The sequence below is a fragment of the Zootermopsis nevadensis genome, unplaced genomic scaffold (genome assembly GCF_977971745.1).
Source record: "Zootermopsis nevadensis isolate Lab colony 2312 unplaced genomic scaffold, Znev_1.0 Znev_ptg000002l, whole genome shotgun sequence".
NCBI classification, from domain to species: domain Eukaryota; kingdom Metazoa; phylum Arthropoda; class Insecta; order Blattodea; family Termopsidae; genus Zootermopsis; species Zootermopsis nevadensis.
The window spans coordinates 10,605,953-10,619,728 of record NW_028259134.1 but is presented as its reverse complement, the minus strand read 5'-3'; the positions used below and the strand labels follow the sequence as shown (position 1 = coordinate 10,619,728).

At 33.5% G+C, this 13,776-nt stretch overlaps 1 protein-coding gene across 6 annotated transcripts in view; it reads left to right on the top strand.

The window, feature by feature from the left end:
* Wdr59 (WD repeat domain 59) overlaps nucleotides 1-13,776 on the top strand; it is a 43,972-nt gene that overhangs the window by 17,393 nt on the left and 12,803 nt on the right. For 2 of the 6 annotated variants that reach the window (XM_022072009.2, XM_022072013.2), the window contains exons 11-18: nucleotides 37-204; nucleotides 1,854-1,943; nucleotides 2,025-2,178; nucleotides 2,780-3,009; nucleotides 6,079-6,239; nucleotides 7,026-7,220; nucleotides 7,821-7,947; nucleotides 12,516-12,545. In XM_022072009.2, coding sequence (XP_021927701.1) covers nucleotides 37-204; nucleotides 1,854-1,943; nucleotides 2,025-2,178; nucleotides 2,780-3,009; nucleotides 6,079-6,239; nucleotides 7,026-7,220; nucleotides 7,821-7,947; nucleotides 12,516-12,545 — 1,155 coding nt within the window. Of the gene's footprint in view, nucleotides 1-36; nucleotides 205-1,853; nucleotides 1,944-2,024; nucleotides 2,179-2,779; nucleotides 3,010-6,078; nucleotides 6,240-7,025; nucleotides 7,221-7,820; nucleotides 7,948-12,003; nucleotides 12,650-13,776 lie in introns of those variants that run through there. The other 4 variants (XM_087355336.1, XM_022072011.2, XM_022072014.2 and 1 more) reach the window with 4 other exon arrangements.

Here is a 13,776-nt window from a genome sequence, read left to right as displayed (position 1 = left end):
AAAAAGGTATAAAGTGTAGTTGTTTTCATCTCCCAGCAGATGGATGCAGTCAGGCGGAGCTGTACAGTTACTGCCACAAGAAATGCACATGTTGTTATCCTGCAAGTTAGTTTTCCTCCAAGTTACCCTTACAGTGCTGCTCCCACATTCCAGTTTGCACAGGGAACATCTGTTGATAACAACACTATGGCAAAATTGCTTAAGGTAATTCTCTTTCTTAAATGTAATGCTTTGCAACTTTATAAACTGAAGTGGAAAGGTGTGTAATGTGTTCTTTACAGTTGTGCGTTTGTTATTGAGAGCATGTCAATTTATTGCAGGTACCAACCTACTGTTGACAGGCTCAGAAACAGTAGAGGTACTCCACATAAATGTATTGTTTGTTATTCTTCATTAAGTGTGTATATACATATGTATGCATTTTAATTATCTAACCTTTTAAATGTTTGCATTGAGTGCAAAGGAGTTGAAAAAAGAATGTTGTAGAAATTTCCACTCTTTGAAATATGTGGAGCAGAGTTTGGAAACTTGTGTTGTTGTAAATGCAAGTTACGTTTGTCTGAAAAGATATTCAGGGTTAGAGCTGCTTCTTAACATTTATTAAGTTGGAGTTGTGATTGTTGGTGGTTGAGTATTAGTAGGTACTGGTAAGAGCTAAATGTCCTTTAATCTCTTGCAGAGAACACAGCGGGGAAGTCGTGGATTTTACAAAACAGCAAGATGAATTTTAATTAATTTTGTATGGGAGAAGTACAGATTGAGTTACAAGATCAGTTTAATTTGGGCTCACAGTGATTCTTCAGAACTCTTGCATTACATGAAGACATAAATGTCTTCATGTCACATGTCACTTATGTTTTTGTGTGTTTTTATTACCAGTACAGGAAATCAAAAACTTTCAGAGGTCGCTAAACATGATGTAGCTTCAGTTGGAATCTAAGAAGATAACATTGGTAGCTTAAAAACTGCAGAAAAGCAGTTTTCTTACATAATACTACATCTAGACTAAGGATAAAGAATATGTGTAGCTGAGATTCATAAAGGAATAATTGGAAATATTTTGGGAATACTTAAACTAATTAAAGGCATTTTAAAAGTGAGTTTCAATCTTAAATGAACAGTTTGTTGAACTGTTCCTGTAATACTGAGTAACATTAAATTAATTTCTAAGTAAAGATACCCTTGCTTCTTACAGCCTAGTGGTAGCTATATGTTGTATGTGCTTCAGCAGTCAGTAACTCTTCATTTTGTATTTATGGGTTTTGTGTGATTCTCAGTGTAGACAGGGGTTATTTCCATTGTAATGGTGAAGTGTTGTATTTTCTTTGCAGTATGGACTGAATTCTTAAATATTTTTTCAGTGAGCTTCAGCTTTAAATGGTTAACCAGTGGAATATTGATGAAAAAATGACAAGAAAATCCTGAGCTACTGGCTCATCACTGTATGACCATTAATTCTATTGAACCGAAATAGTTTAATACAGTACGTCAAAAGCACCAGTGTCCCCTTACATTATTGAATATTTTATGTGTTTATTACAGTTTTAGAATAACTTTTCAGAATATATTGTACAGTGTTGGAAAATACATCATTTGTTCTCTGTTTATAATTAAAATAATATTTATTATAATATCAAATAATGATTGATTCAAAGCTATGAAATATTTGATTTAATCACTTTGGTTTAGTCCGTTGTTCTTACTGTCTCAGCCTACATTGTTAAGACCAGCAGTTGATTATGGGATGTAAGAATATTTTTTCACCTAGGCTTGAACTTGTTTGTTTATGGTTGTTATAATACTGTCTTATTTGTATGCCACAGTATCATAAGTTTTTGTTTTGTTGTTTGAAGGTACTGAAACAAACAGCACAACAAAGAGTGAGAAAAAATAAATCCTGTCTTGAGCCATGTTTACGTCAACTTGTGTCAACTTTAGACCAGGTAAGTAAGAATATTAATGCATGTATTGTCACGAATCATTCTTATCTTCAAATTATTTTGTCATGTACTATTTCCTTGCAGATTGCTTTAAGTGATGAATTAGATAACAAACCATTCTTACGGTTACACCATTCTCAGCCTTCTTCATATCTTGAGTCTTCAAATATATATGGCAGTTTCCAAGATGCATACATACCATTTCCACGAACATCTGGAGCTAAATTCTGCAGTGTCGGTCAGTATAATTTTTAAGTAGCATTTACTGACCTGGTCTTACTACTGACTGAATTACATCACATAGGTAACTATAGAAGTTTTGGGAACCATATCTAGCAGTGATATATCTCTTTAAACAACTTACATTTTTATCAGTGCTTCCTTGCCTCATTTTATGCAAAGTTACAGTCCCTTGTCAGGGTGTGATGCTGATCACTCACCCCTATCTAGTGCCGAGATCAAGAATGAGTAGGAGCTATACCTCCTCTTCCCCCAAGTGCCCACATTGCTTATAGGACAATTTGCAGGGCTCGATACTTGAACATTCATGTTCATCAGCTTTAACAGGTCATAGACTGCTAGTTTGTCTATAATTATTTAACTTCCATTGCCTCTATTTGCCCATTGTCTTTAACTTAAGTACTACAGCTACTTGATGCATTCTTTTTACAGTTTACCTTGTTTTTGCATTTATTAGCTATAAACTATATCAGAACTGAAGATTATTTTTCTTAGCTTGGTTACTAGCTTACAGTATGTACTGTAATAAGGTTTTAATTAATTTCTGCTGCTGCCACCATTTTTTTCCCTGGTGCATGCTTAAATTATTCCTGTGTTAGGAATATTGGTGTGTTTTGGACGACCACCCTTTGCAAGGCGATTGTCAACACGCTTGGAAAGTCCAACACCCCGATCATTGTCAGCATTGGGTGGAAACTTAAACAGCTTTAACCTTGGTGGATCATCTTCTGCCAGTACTAGTCAGTATTCTCTCATATATCCACCTGTAACACAGAGTCCAACTGGGGATCCAAATGTGTCCATCACATCATTCTACTTTCAAGATAGGGTAAGTAGTCAGATGTTCTTAACCTCTAATGATTGAGTCTGCATGTTTTTGTCTGAGTAGTTCTCCTTTATTGTGACCTGGAAGGCTTTGTACTTTTATTGTGTTATATTATGTAGTTTCTTAAATTTTTTAAAATTGTCCATTAGCTTCTGCTATCTTTAGGTAATACTTTTCCTCTGTTACTTGAGTTTTTTTATCGTGAAATATAAGCTGTCCCTCTGCATTGGAAACATTTTTGATTCCCGTGAGGAAATTTATTCAGATGTTAATTTCAGTGACAGAGTAAATTTTTAGTATATAATTGATTCTTTGGGCACTAATAAGAAGAATTTGAAGACAGTTCTGGAAAGTCAGAGAGAGGGAGATGAATGGACTAAAACCTGAAAGCACATAGACCAATGATAAACTTCAATCAGAAGTTTACATATTTCTTCCAGAATCTTGGATATTTTTACCCTACATACAATTTGAATTATTCAGGGAAAAAATCACAAATAAAATATCCTGTGAAAACTGATAAGTTTTATTCTGATATTGTCACTGTCATTCAAATTTCTAAGTCTTCTAGACTGATAAGATGAATAGACGCCACATTTTAGAAAAAAGTAAAATTGTAATAATGGTGATGAACAGTCATCAGCATTTAATTTTGGTATCTCAGATGCAGTCACAACACTAGTAGAAGATGTAATGAAGGTCAAAATCTGTATGTGGACAGCTGTTGCAGACTACATGTTGTATGCTCAAAGTAACATGTAGGGAATGCCACTTTTGGGGAAGAAATTGAAATGTTGTCAGAATGGTTCATGATGGTTCTAAATTGGCATAACGGGAAATGTACTCACATATATATGTTCTGAGGTGTATGTATATATACATTTCAGAACATTAGAAACTGAAACCCAAAAAATATCAGGTCCAGTAAAGTGTTCTCTGGTGATCTGCCCAGTAGGTATGGAATTACATTCCACCATTTCAATGACTTACTGCCTTTGTCATCAGGGTAAATGTAAATAATGTCACAACTGCCCATTGTATTTATACCCACGATTGTCATATTGACATTTTTCTATGATAAGAATGTAGGAGTTGTGAAGAAGTCTGACAGGCTACTAAATTTGTTAGCTTTTATACAGAAACTGTTAAGTTACACAATTCTTATGTTTTTTTAATATATAAATACATCTATCACTGATAGATATAGTTATTTATTTATAGTTTATTTAAAGCTGCTTTCAGTATCTGGACTATATAGTGATGGATGAGAGGATGACTGCGAGTAATGGATTGGAAAATATGAAGGAAGCAGTTGTGGCATAATTTCAGGCACTATCCTGACAGTTGCCTACAGATACTGAGGAAAACCATGAGAAACCTCAGTCTGGGTAGCTGGTCTCTAGGCCAAGATTTGAACCCAGGACTTCCTGAATATGAAACAGGGGAGCTAACCATGAAGCTAATATGTTCGGTATTACTGATAAGAGTTTTGATGAGAGATAATGAAGTAGTTATGAAGGAAATATCATTCACTCAGAAAATCTATACCAGGAAGAAAGAACATTAGGCTAATATTTGCCTAACACTTTTAATAAATCGCACAAAATTTAAGTAAATTGTTCACAGTAGCCCGTGAGTCACTAAGGGTGAGTGTCTTGAAATGTTGAACTCCTATTATGTAGATGGTAATAATATTTCTATTCCAGAATGACATGTAGACATTGCCTTGCTAAGAGAAAGTCAGAAGTAAACCTGTTTGTAATTTATTTTGTACATTACTTTGATAAAGAAATTTGTCAGCAAAATAATGATGTTCATCATGTCAATGAAGATGTTCTTAACTGTATGAGATGTTAAAACTTAGGCCTACTTAATTACATAAAGTGCAAACCAAACAATTTCAAAAATAAAGAAATATATAATTTCAAAGTTGGATTTTAAGTTTGTATTTTTGTATGTTATGTTGCAAAAATGCTCAGCAGGAGGCATGCATGAATAGAGTTTACTCAGGTGTACTTTACAATAGTCATGAAGGTATTGTGAATTCAGGTTGTCTTAATGGAATTGCCATTGTAATATGAATACATATGCACTTACCAACTGAATTATGTTAATTGTACAAAATCTACAGGTGTTTTGATGCACCATGTGTTACTTCATTAATGTATAATAGGCCTACATGGCATCATTTCAGATTAGAGCACTTGGGCACAGTATTACTGTACTGGTTTGTGTGGACTTCTAGGTTCTTATTTTTAAGCAGTTCTTCCAATTCTTCGTAAGCAAATTTGCATTTGATGATAAATATGAACTACATTTCACATATTCAAATAAATCAGCTATCGTATTATCAGAATATTAGGTTACATGAGAATAGCATGTTGAAATCAACAGGAAAAGAGAAAATATTAACATAGGATTCATATTTGATAAATGTAATTCAAGAGAAAATCTTATCTTACTCTGATATATGAATACAACTCATAATCAGGATAAAATTAGAACAAAGAATATCAAATTTATAGATATCTTTTATCAGTGGTAATTTATTTTATATGTATTTATGTAATAATTCCATTGTTATTTCAGAACAGCTTATAAGCACTACCTTAGAGAAACATCTGGAGAATGTCTGTAGTTGGTTTGAAAACTTACATACCATATTACATTAATAATGTATTTTATGCCCATGAAATAATGATGTTCATGTCATTGTAGATGTTCTTAACAGTTTTATCAAAACACTAACCTCATATATTCACATCTAAATATTTCCAACAAAGTTATGTAACCTTAATCGTTGGATTTATAGATACATTTATTTGTCAGTAAAGAGTTTATTTAGGTTTAAAAGAATTACTAGACTCTATCAGAACGTGGAATGGCTCTGGCTTCAGTTCACTGTTACTTAAATTTTTGTATCTGTTTGAAGGATGGAGAAATGTTGGTGCCTCCAACTTCTTTCGTTCTTTCTCCCTCTCCATAACCTGTGATGTTATAATTTGGATAGCTTGTTTTTGGGGCAACTTTCTCATTTCATTTCGGTTTTTAATAAATGACACTGTTTGTCAGAAGCAGCCACCCCGAACCAGGTCAAGAGGTGTCCATGGCAATTCAAGGGGGCCTCAGAATGCATCCAAAACTCCATCAAAGAAAGGTTCTCGAGCAATCGTTACAATATATGATGCATCATCACTGTTCCTTATACACAGAGAACTTGGGGAGAAATATGTGTGAGTATAAGATATTGTTGGTAATTACGTGTTAATTTGTATTTTTGTGTACATGCACGAAAGCGGAGAACTTTACAAGAGTAATTTTTTTTTGTTTCCCATTTGTGCCATGCCCAATACATGTAATACCAATATCTTTTTCTGTATTTATCTATTCATCTGCTTACACATTCTGTTTCAGTATCACATATTTCTTCTGATACAAGAAGTATACAATAATTTCAGGATTTACTGCAGAAAAATCAAAAGTATTTGAATTTAAGAAATTCACTGTCTGTTGTAGAATACAAAATTTGTCGTGAACAATGGTAAAATCAAACAGAAAATATGTGTATTCTTATGAGGACATTCTTAATACATAGTATTGTGTTAGGGGATGGTGTAATTGGAATTATCTGTTTTAGGATATGGTCCAAGGGTGTGATTTGTGAACATCAGTTATGAATTTTGAGGTTCCATAAAATGTGGAGAATTTCTTGACTAGCTGTTCATGCTGTTAGCTTCTCAAGAAGAACTCTGCTGCATGGAGATAGCTTACGTGTTCTAATGCTTTTTGTAATTATTCCTTTCTGTGTCTTATAAGCAGCACATTAAAATAATTTAACATTCTGGTTTTCCAGAACTGTCTTTGAGAGAAAATGGTAGAGAATGTTTTTAAAATTATCTCAATATTATTTTGGTTTCAAATGTTACAGGAAATGTTTTGAAGCTTGGCTTTGTTATTTCTCAGGCGATGGTGGATCACAATGCTCCAGGTATCTGAGAAACTGCATTGGCTTTTTGCAGGTTTGACTGCCATGATCTTCCAGGCATGTGTCACCGCAATTCTGCCATAGCAGCACTAGTTGGTCGTCGTGATTTAGTGCAGGCCTGGACTCTGGCAGCTTTAGCAGCTACTCCTTCTACAAAGCCTATCCCAGACCAGGATGATGACATACCATGGCCACATCATCCCTTTGGCAAGGCCATGGTTGAGTCATTGTAAGCCACTATAAAATATTATGGCCATAGATTATACTGTATTTTACAGTAAGTAATTGGAACATGAAAATAAATATTTCTGTATAATAAAATTGTGTTGAATGAAAACTAATTCTGAGTTGGTTTGTTCACTAGTGGTGTAAAATTTATTCTGCAGTAAGAATACGAAGTAGGATATGGGGGTAAGAACTGGCTTGGGATGAAGGATCAGGGCTTTTGTGAATACAATAATGAACTTTCAGGTTCTGTAAGAGGTGAGAAATTTTTAAACTAGTTTAATGCCTGTTATAATCTGAAGGACTTTGTGCCATGGATTTAGTAGAGATCCCAGTATAGATGGTGTAATGTGAGATACTTGTGGCAGTAGAGATGTTGATATTGGTCTACTGGGTTATAATGCTGTGTGGACTTGTAGTTGACTTCTGAAGGTGGAGGTACTATATTCTTCCAAAATATTGATATCTACCTACAAGTCCATATGACATTACAACTGAGAAGACCAACATCTACATGTTATAATCTATAGTCTTCCTCCTGACAAGTAAGTATTCGTCTCTTTCTCTAGTCTTGTAAATTTTCATAATTTTATTTCACTTTCAGAATTGCTTATTATGCCAAGCAGTCTGATATTCAGATGGCAGCTATGCTCTGTTGTACTTTTGGATGTCGGTCTGAGAATCAGGACACACTCAAGAACAAGCAGCTCAGCAAGTCAGTTAATGTCAGTGTAAGTATTAAAATTATGTTGCACTTTAACAGAGTTGAAGTTTTGTGACAAACAGTCACTTCTGCACTGCTTCTTAACTTTCTTGGAGAATTTTAAACCTTGACAGTTTAATAGGATGTTGTTACTTTGTAATTGTAATGATTGCCTTGGTTTGGAATAAATTCCTGATTCTTCCCGGAATAGAATGAGAAGCTGTAACATAATATTCCTTAGTCGCCAATTTTATACTGTCCTATTTATATCATTCCATGTCATTGATTGTTATAAGAAACTGAATTCCTTATTCCATCTACCTAGATATAGATCTACCTTTTGCTTATGTTGTATATTCTCCAGATATTTTTTGCAGTGATCTTTGAAAACATTCTTGATAAGAGGATTATTATATTTGAATGAATCTTTTCTCTAGAGCTCATATAGTTCCAGTCCAGGAGAATATAAACTGTATCTTCCATATAAAGGCTTGTTCTTGATTTGACTCTATCACTGAAATCTTTAACAGAATATTTATGCAGTATCTATGCTTGAAAATTGGTATATGTTATGATTTTTCATAAATTCTTTCTTTCACATCATTATTTATATTTTCCATAGAGGCATGCACATTTGTAGTAGTAATATTGCATCATTGGTTTTGATTATTAGCTGTGATATCCTGCCATTAATAAACCCTAATGTTTTTGTGTTTCTATTTAATGACAAGCAGCTCTTTAGTTGCTGTTGTTCCATTGTTCATTGAAACATATTTTCCATCTTTTCCAATCAACCTATATTTCTGTATTTGTTGTCATGCAAACAGTGACTGTAAAGGACCATTCTTATGTACCTTCTAAGTAAGGAGAGACAGAATGTTGGTTATTTAATTATGTTTGAGTGCTATAAATTACTGAGGTTATGCAGCATAAAATGAGATGTGGTAGAATGCTATTAAATAATGAAATAGGTAAACATAGTTTATGCCTGTAGCTATCAGCACATTGTATGGAAAAACTAAGGAATACCACTAACACCCCAGTAAATGTAGTCAGTTTTTCATCAGGGTTTAAAGTGAGTGCTTTCTGATTTAAGTCCATATGTGTTGTGCCTGTTAGTCCACACACTGGATAATAGAGGAAGATGAATATAAATTGAAAGGGTAAAAGAGTAAATTCAGACACAACAGGACCAAAAATGAAAACATAAGATTTAAGGATAACCTTTAAAAATCCGTCATGAATAACCACAGTTACAGTGGTGCTTCACTTGAATACCAACAGATAGAAGATATTAAATTTCTGTTAGTAAGAGTTTAATGCCTGTAGAAAATATATCTTCATTTGTTCTAAGAATATGAAAAATTGGCATCGTTTTTCTTTATGGTCATCAGCTGCAGTGGCCAATGTGGTTCTTACTCACATTTTATTTTCTGTGGTTTTTAAATGTAGCAATTTTGCATGTTTAGCAGACATGGTAGTGTTGTGAAGAAAATTAGAGTTTTGTCCTCATGTCCTCTCTGACCAAGCAGGTAATTGTGTGATAACATGCCACTGGAAGGCATTGAGCTGTTCAATTGTTACATAAAGTAACGACACCAGCCAATATGTTCTTTGAACTTCTGTCATGATATCTGTATCAGGCTGTAAATTTTTAGTGCATTAAATTGAAACATTCCACAACTTATAGGCACAAAAGAAAGCACTTTTTTGACAACTTTTGAATGCCTGCCACATTTTAGCCCTTTAAAAACTTTACATGAGCTTTGAGTATAATGGTACCACATATCTCACTTTTGAACAGTGTATAACCAAACTTTGTATATCATTAAATTATTCGGTCAGATAGGGTTGGCTTTCATACTTTGAAAAGTTTCTTCAAACAGATTTTTTATGTAGCTAATATAACCTTAAATACTCGATAATGCCCAGAACATACAATATTCTTTAACAAATTCAGTGTTAGTCTTTTAAATGCCATTTAAAGCCCTCAGTCAAATACTTAGTTCACTTAGGCCACTCTTACCTAAAATGGGCTTGGAGATAGGGGTCTGTGTTAGTGTTCTCTCACTCATTTTCTTTTTCTGGTTTAAAATTAACACATGCTTGCCATGTACTACTAAACTGGCATTTTTAGTTTCAGTGTTTTCTGTTTTTGGTTGCCTGCCACTGACAATACTTTGCCACTTTCCGTGTTGTTTTCATTGGAATATTTGATTTCCAGATCATAATTAGTGGAAATCTTGGCCACAATTTCATAGTTTTTTGGGTAAGAATGTCAGTGATTATATAAGCCAGACATAAAAAAAATTCCAGTATTTATTACAACACTGTCAATAAGAGTTTTTTCAATTGAGTGATAGTAATTGAAATTCATGAAAAGTGTTCAAAATTAATAGATCGAAGGAAGCAAACAAAACTTCAATGGTAGCAGGACCCAAACAAAATGAATATAGATAATCTATGTAATATGAGACGTGAAGTTAGTAGAATCTTTAGGAATAAGAAAAGGGAATACCTGAAGGGCAAAATTATTGAACTCGAGACAGTGGAGGGCATTGAATTCGGTGATGAACCTTCGGGTTCTGTAAGCCATCTAGTTAATTAGCGACATTAATTGATATATAAGTAGATGAGCTGAGTTCTACAATCTGTGCATGTTTGTATTTGATTGACATCTCTTGGATTTACAAAGAATTGTTTGGAACACAGCAACAATTTGGCATGAGCTTAGCATATGAATGAGTTTAGAAGTTGCCATATATGGCACTGAATGTGTTAAGAAGCCAATTACCACAACCCTCAAAATTTTAAATTATTTCACAAGATGTTTTGATGTGTTCATGTTTTTACATAATTACCTGCAATTACATTTCCTGTCACTTTATGTACCCAAATGAATAGAAGTTTTCAAATCCATGACAGTAAATGGCAGACATGCTGCTATATATGATTGCTGTATTCAAGCATGTCCATGGACACTGCAGAGTCAGTGAATTTCAGCACTGGGAACTTTCTCATTGTTAAGAAACTCAGTTACACAGTTAATCTACTGATCATTTGCCTGGTCCATTGTTATGTGGTGTAGCAGTAAAAACAGCTGAATGCTAAAATTCATACTTCTTCTGCCAAGTATTAAGTGCTTGCAGCATCGGATGTCATCATTTAATTTAAGGTGCACAAGTACAAGTAATTTGTTCCTGGAATTTGTTGTGTAGTCTTCATATAGTTCGAAACTTATACAAGTGCCCATTTTCTAACATAGCAAATTAATGGACTGTGATGTCTGCTGTGAAGAAACCAAAATAATGATATATTTACTTGTTGCATATAAGGAGGGGTGTAGACATCAGTGAACTTCTCTTTTGTATGTAAATGGAGTGCATGTCTTGTTCAGGGGTTGTATGATATTGGAATAAATATGGTATTTTGAACATTTTCTTTCCTTTACTTGATGCATTTTCCTAGCATGCTGTTTTCATTTGTCATGTATATTACCTGTATGTGTGTTGTATTGAAATAATGGGATATGTAAGAACTTGTGAAAATTTTACCTTAAGAAATGTATAACTGTTAAACAGTCATTAAGGTAAAATTAGTATGGTGTTTAGTGTGTGTAAATTGTATGAAACTAGTAATAAGTTATATTATAAGCATGTGCAGAAGCAAGACATGATGAGTGGAATGCCAGTAACAGGTAAAGTACTATTAATTTCTGTTTTATTGTATATGGTCTGGAACAACTCAGATGGACTTCTAACCTGGTGAGCATTTGTTACATGGTGTCTGGAAGCATTTCTTGTGTCTGACGTAATGTCTGTGTTTTGGCAGAAAACTTTTGTGTTATTGTTTCTGCACTTCGGAGTATATATTTTTGTTAACTGTTTACTTGCATGTATTCTTATGTTCCTAGGGACAAAATTACATTCATCTGAAAATGAGTTGTACAGTCATGGACAGTCTAGAAATTTAACTTTCATGTGGTTACAGTATTTTGGTGTAAAGAAATCATTAGTGAAGGTACATATTATGTGACAGTTTTGTCAATGACTGTACCATTAATGCAGTTTGTTTTATTTTTCAGTTGACCAGATATGGTAGATAGGCTCATGGAGGTTCCATTTAAAACAGTTGGAGTTTTTGAATTGATTACTTGTGCTGTTTACTGCATGCAGTGAATTTATTGTATCACAATTAATTTCTTCATTTGTGTAATGGTGCACCCCTTCCAGTTGTCAATGATGAGTGTTTTATCATACTAACAAAATTTTTAATTGTTTTGTTATCAATTTAATTCTTTAACTATAAACAGTTTTGCCATTGTACTACTCAGGAATATGAATATATAGTTACTTATTAGGTTTTATAGTTTCTACATTACTGTCATATTTATTCCAATCAATATATTATTTAATTTTCTGTCTCCCTTCCAACCCATTCTCTTTTGATCCAGCTCAGAATGCCACAAAGTGATTTCCTTTTGATGATGTGGCATGTCAAGTGTTTTTATTTTTGACTTAATTCCAAAGTAATTGATTCTAGCTGTACAATCTGCAATACTCGATTAGGACTGATATGTTTGTTTTATTATTATAGCGACTTGCAACTGGGAAGTGGTGGCTCAAGGTAAAGTATGGGTGCTTTATCACTAACACAAATGGAGGGTTTTTTGATATGTTTAACAACCACAATTCAGATGATATTTCTAGATATCCTTCTGGGCATGAGAACATTTTTCTGTGGCTGCCTAGTTATGTAAACAGTACTTGTTTTCTGTACCACGTTTTCTTGCACTGCTTTGTTTGTGTTAAAAAAGGCATCCACTCCAGATGTCATTCAACTATTCAGTAATAATAGCTATATGTAAATTGTTATTTACTATACAGTACGTGTTTTGTGTGTTTCTTTAGAGATCTCTGCACTTCATTCCTTACTGCAAAATCTTAAAACCTTGTATACTGTGCATTGTATTGATATATAAAATCATGCATATAAACAAGAACTGTTTACATTTTGAAAAGACACTTAGTACCAAATGCGTTTCGACCTCAAGAGGTCATCATCAGTGGTAAACAAATTAATTCATACTATATCATATCATTTAATATGAATTAATTTTTTTGCCACTGATGATGACCTCTTGAGGTCAAAATGCGTTTGGTACTAAGTGTCTTCTCAAAGTGTAAAGTTTTTGTATGTATGCATGATTTCACATATTCCTTACTGCATATTAATGTTTTGTCTTACGCTAGAGTTAAAACAAGCTTTTTACACTTTTCTCAGAGAGTAGTTTTTCTTACAATGCACATTTTTCAGATGGAACTTCATATTTGATAGTGAGTTAGTGAATTGTAAGAAATGAAGAATAATTTGGTCTGCATGTTTCCAAAGTTCCATTAGTCAAATGTGTAACATTGCATTCAGTAAATATACGGAAAATATTTTATACATACAGTTTTTAGCTTCATGTGCTTCCAATTGGTAAGTTTATTAGAGTGATGAATGAATCTCTTATTAATGGAAAGTGATTCAGTTTCTGTAGTTATCTAAGTAATCTTGTATTGTAGTTGGAATTAATTTGTGTTAATGAGTTGGTTACACCACTATGAGTGATGCAAATTTTAATGACAGGTGGGAAGGAAGGTGTTGAACAGAGCTACATAATTTGTTAGGCTTTATTTGTATTTGTCAGTTGATTATTTGTTAGTGTATAGATCTAGGGAAATTAGGGGAAAATATGGCTGCATTTATACAGTGTTCCATTTAAATGCAACCCTAACTACAACAGAATTTGTCAGCTTTGGTGACATTAGCGTAACAGTTGGTGTATTGTCTCATTTGGTACTTGTTAGGATGC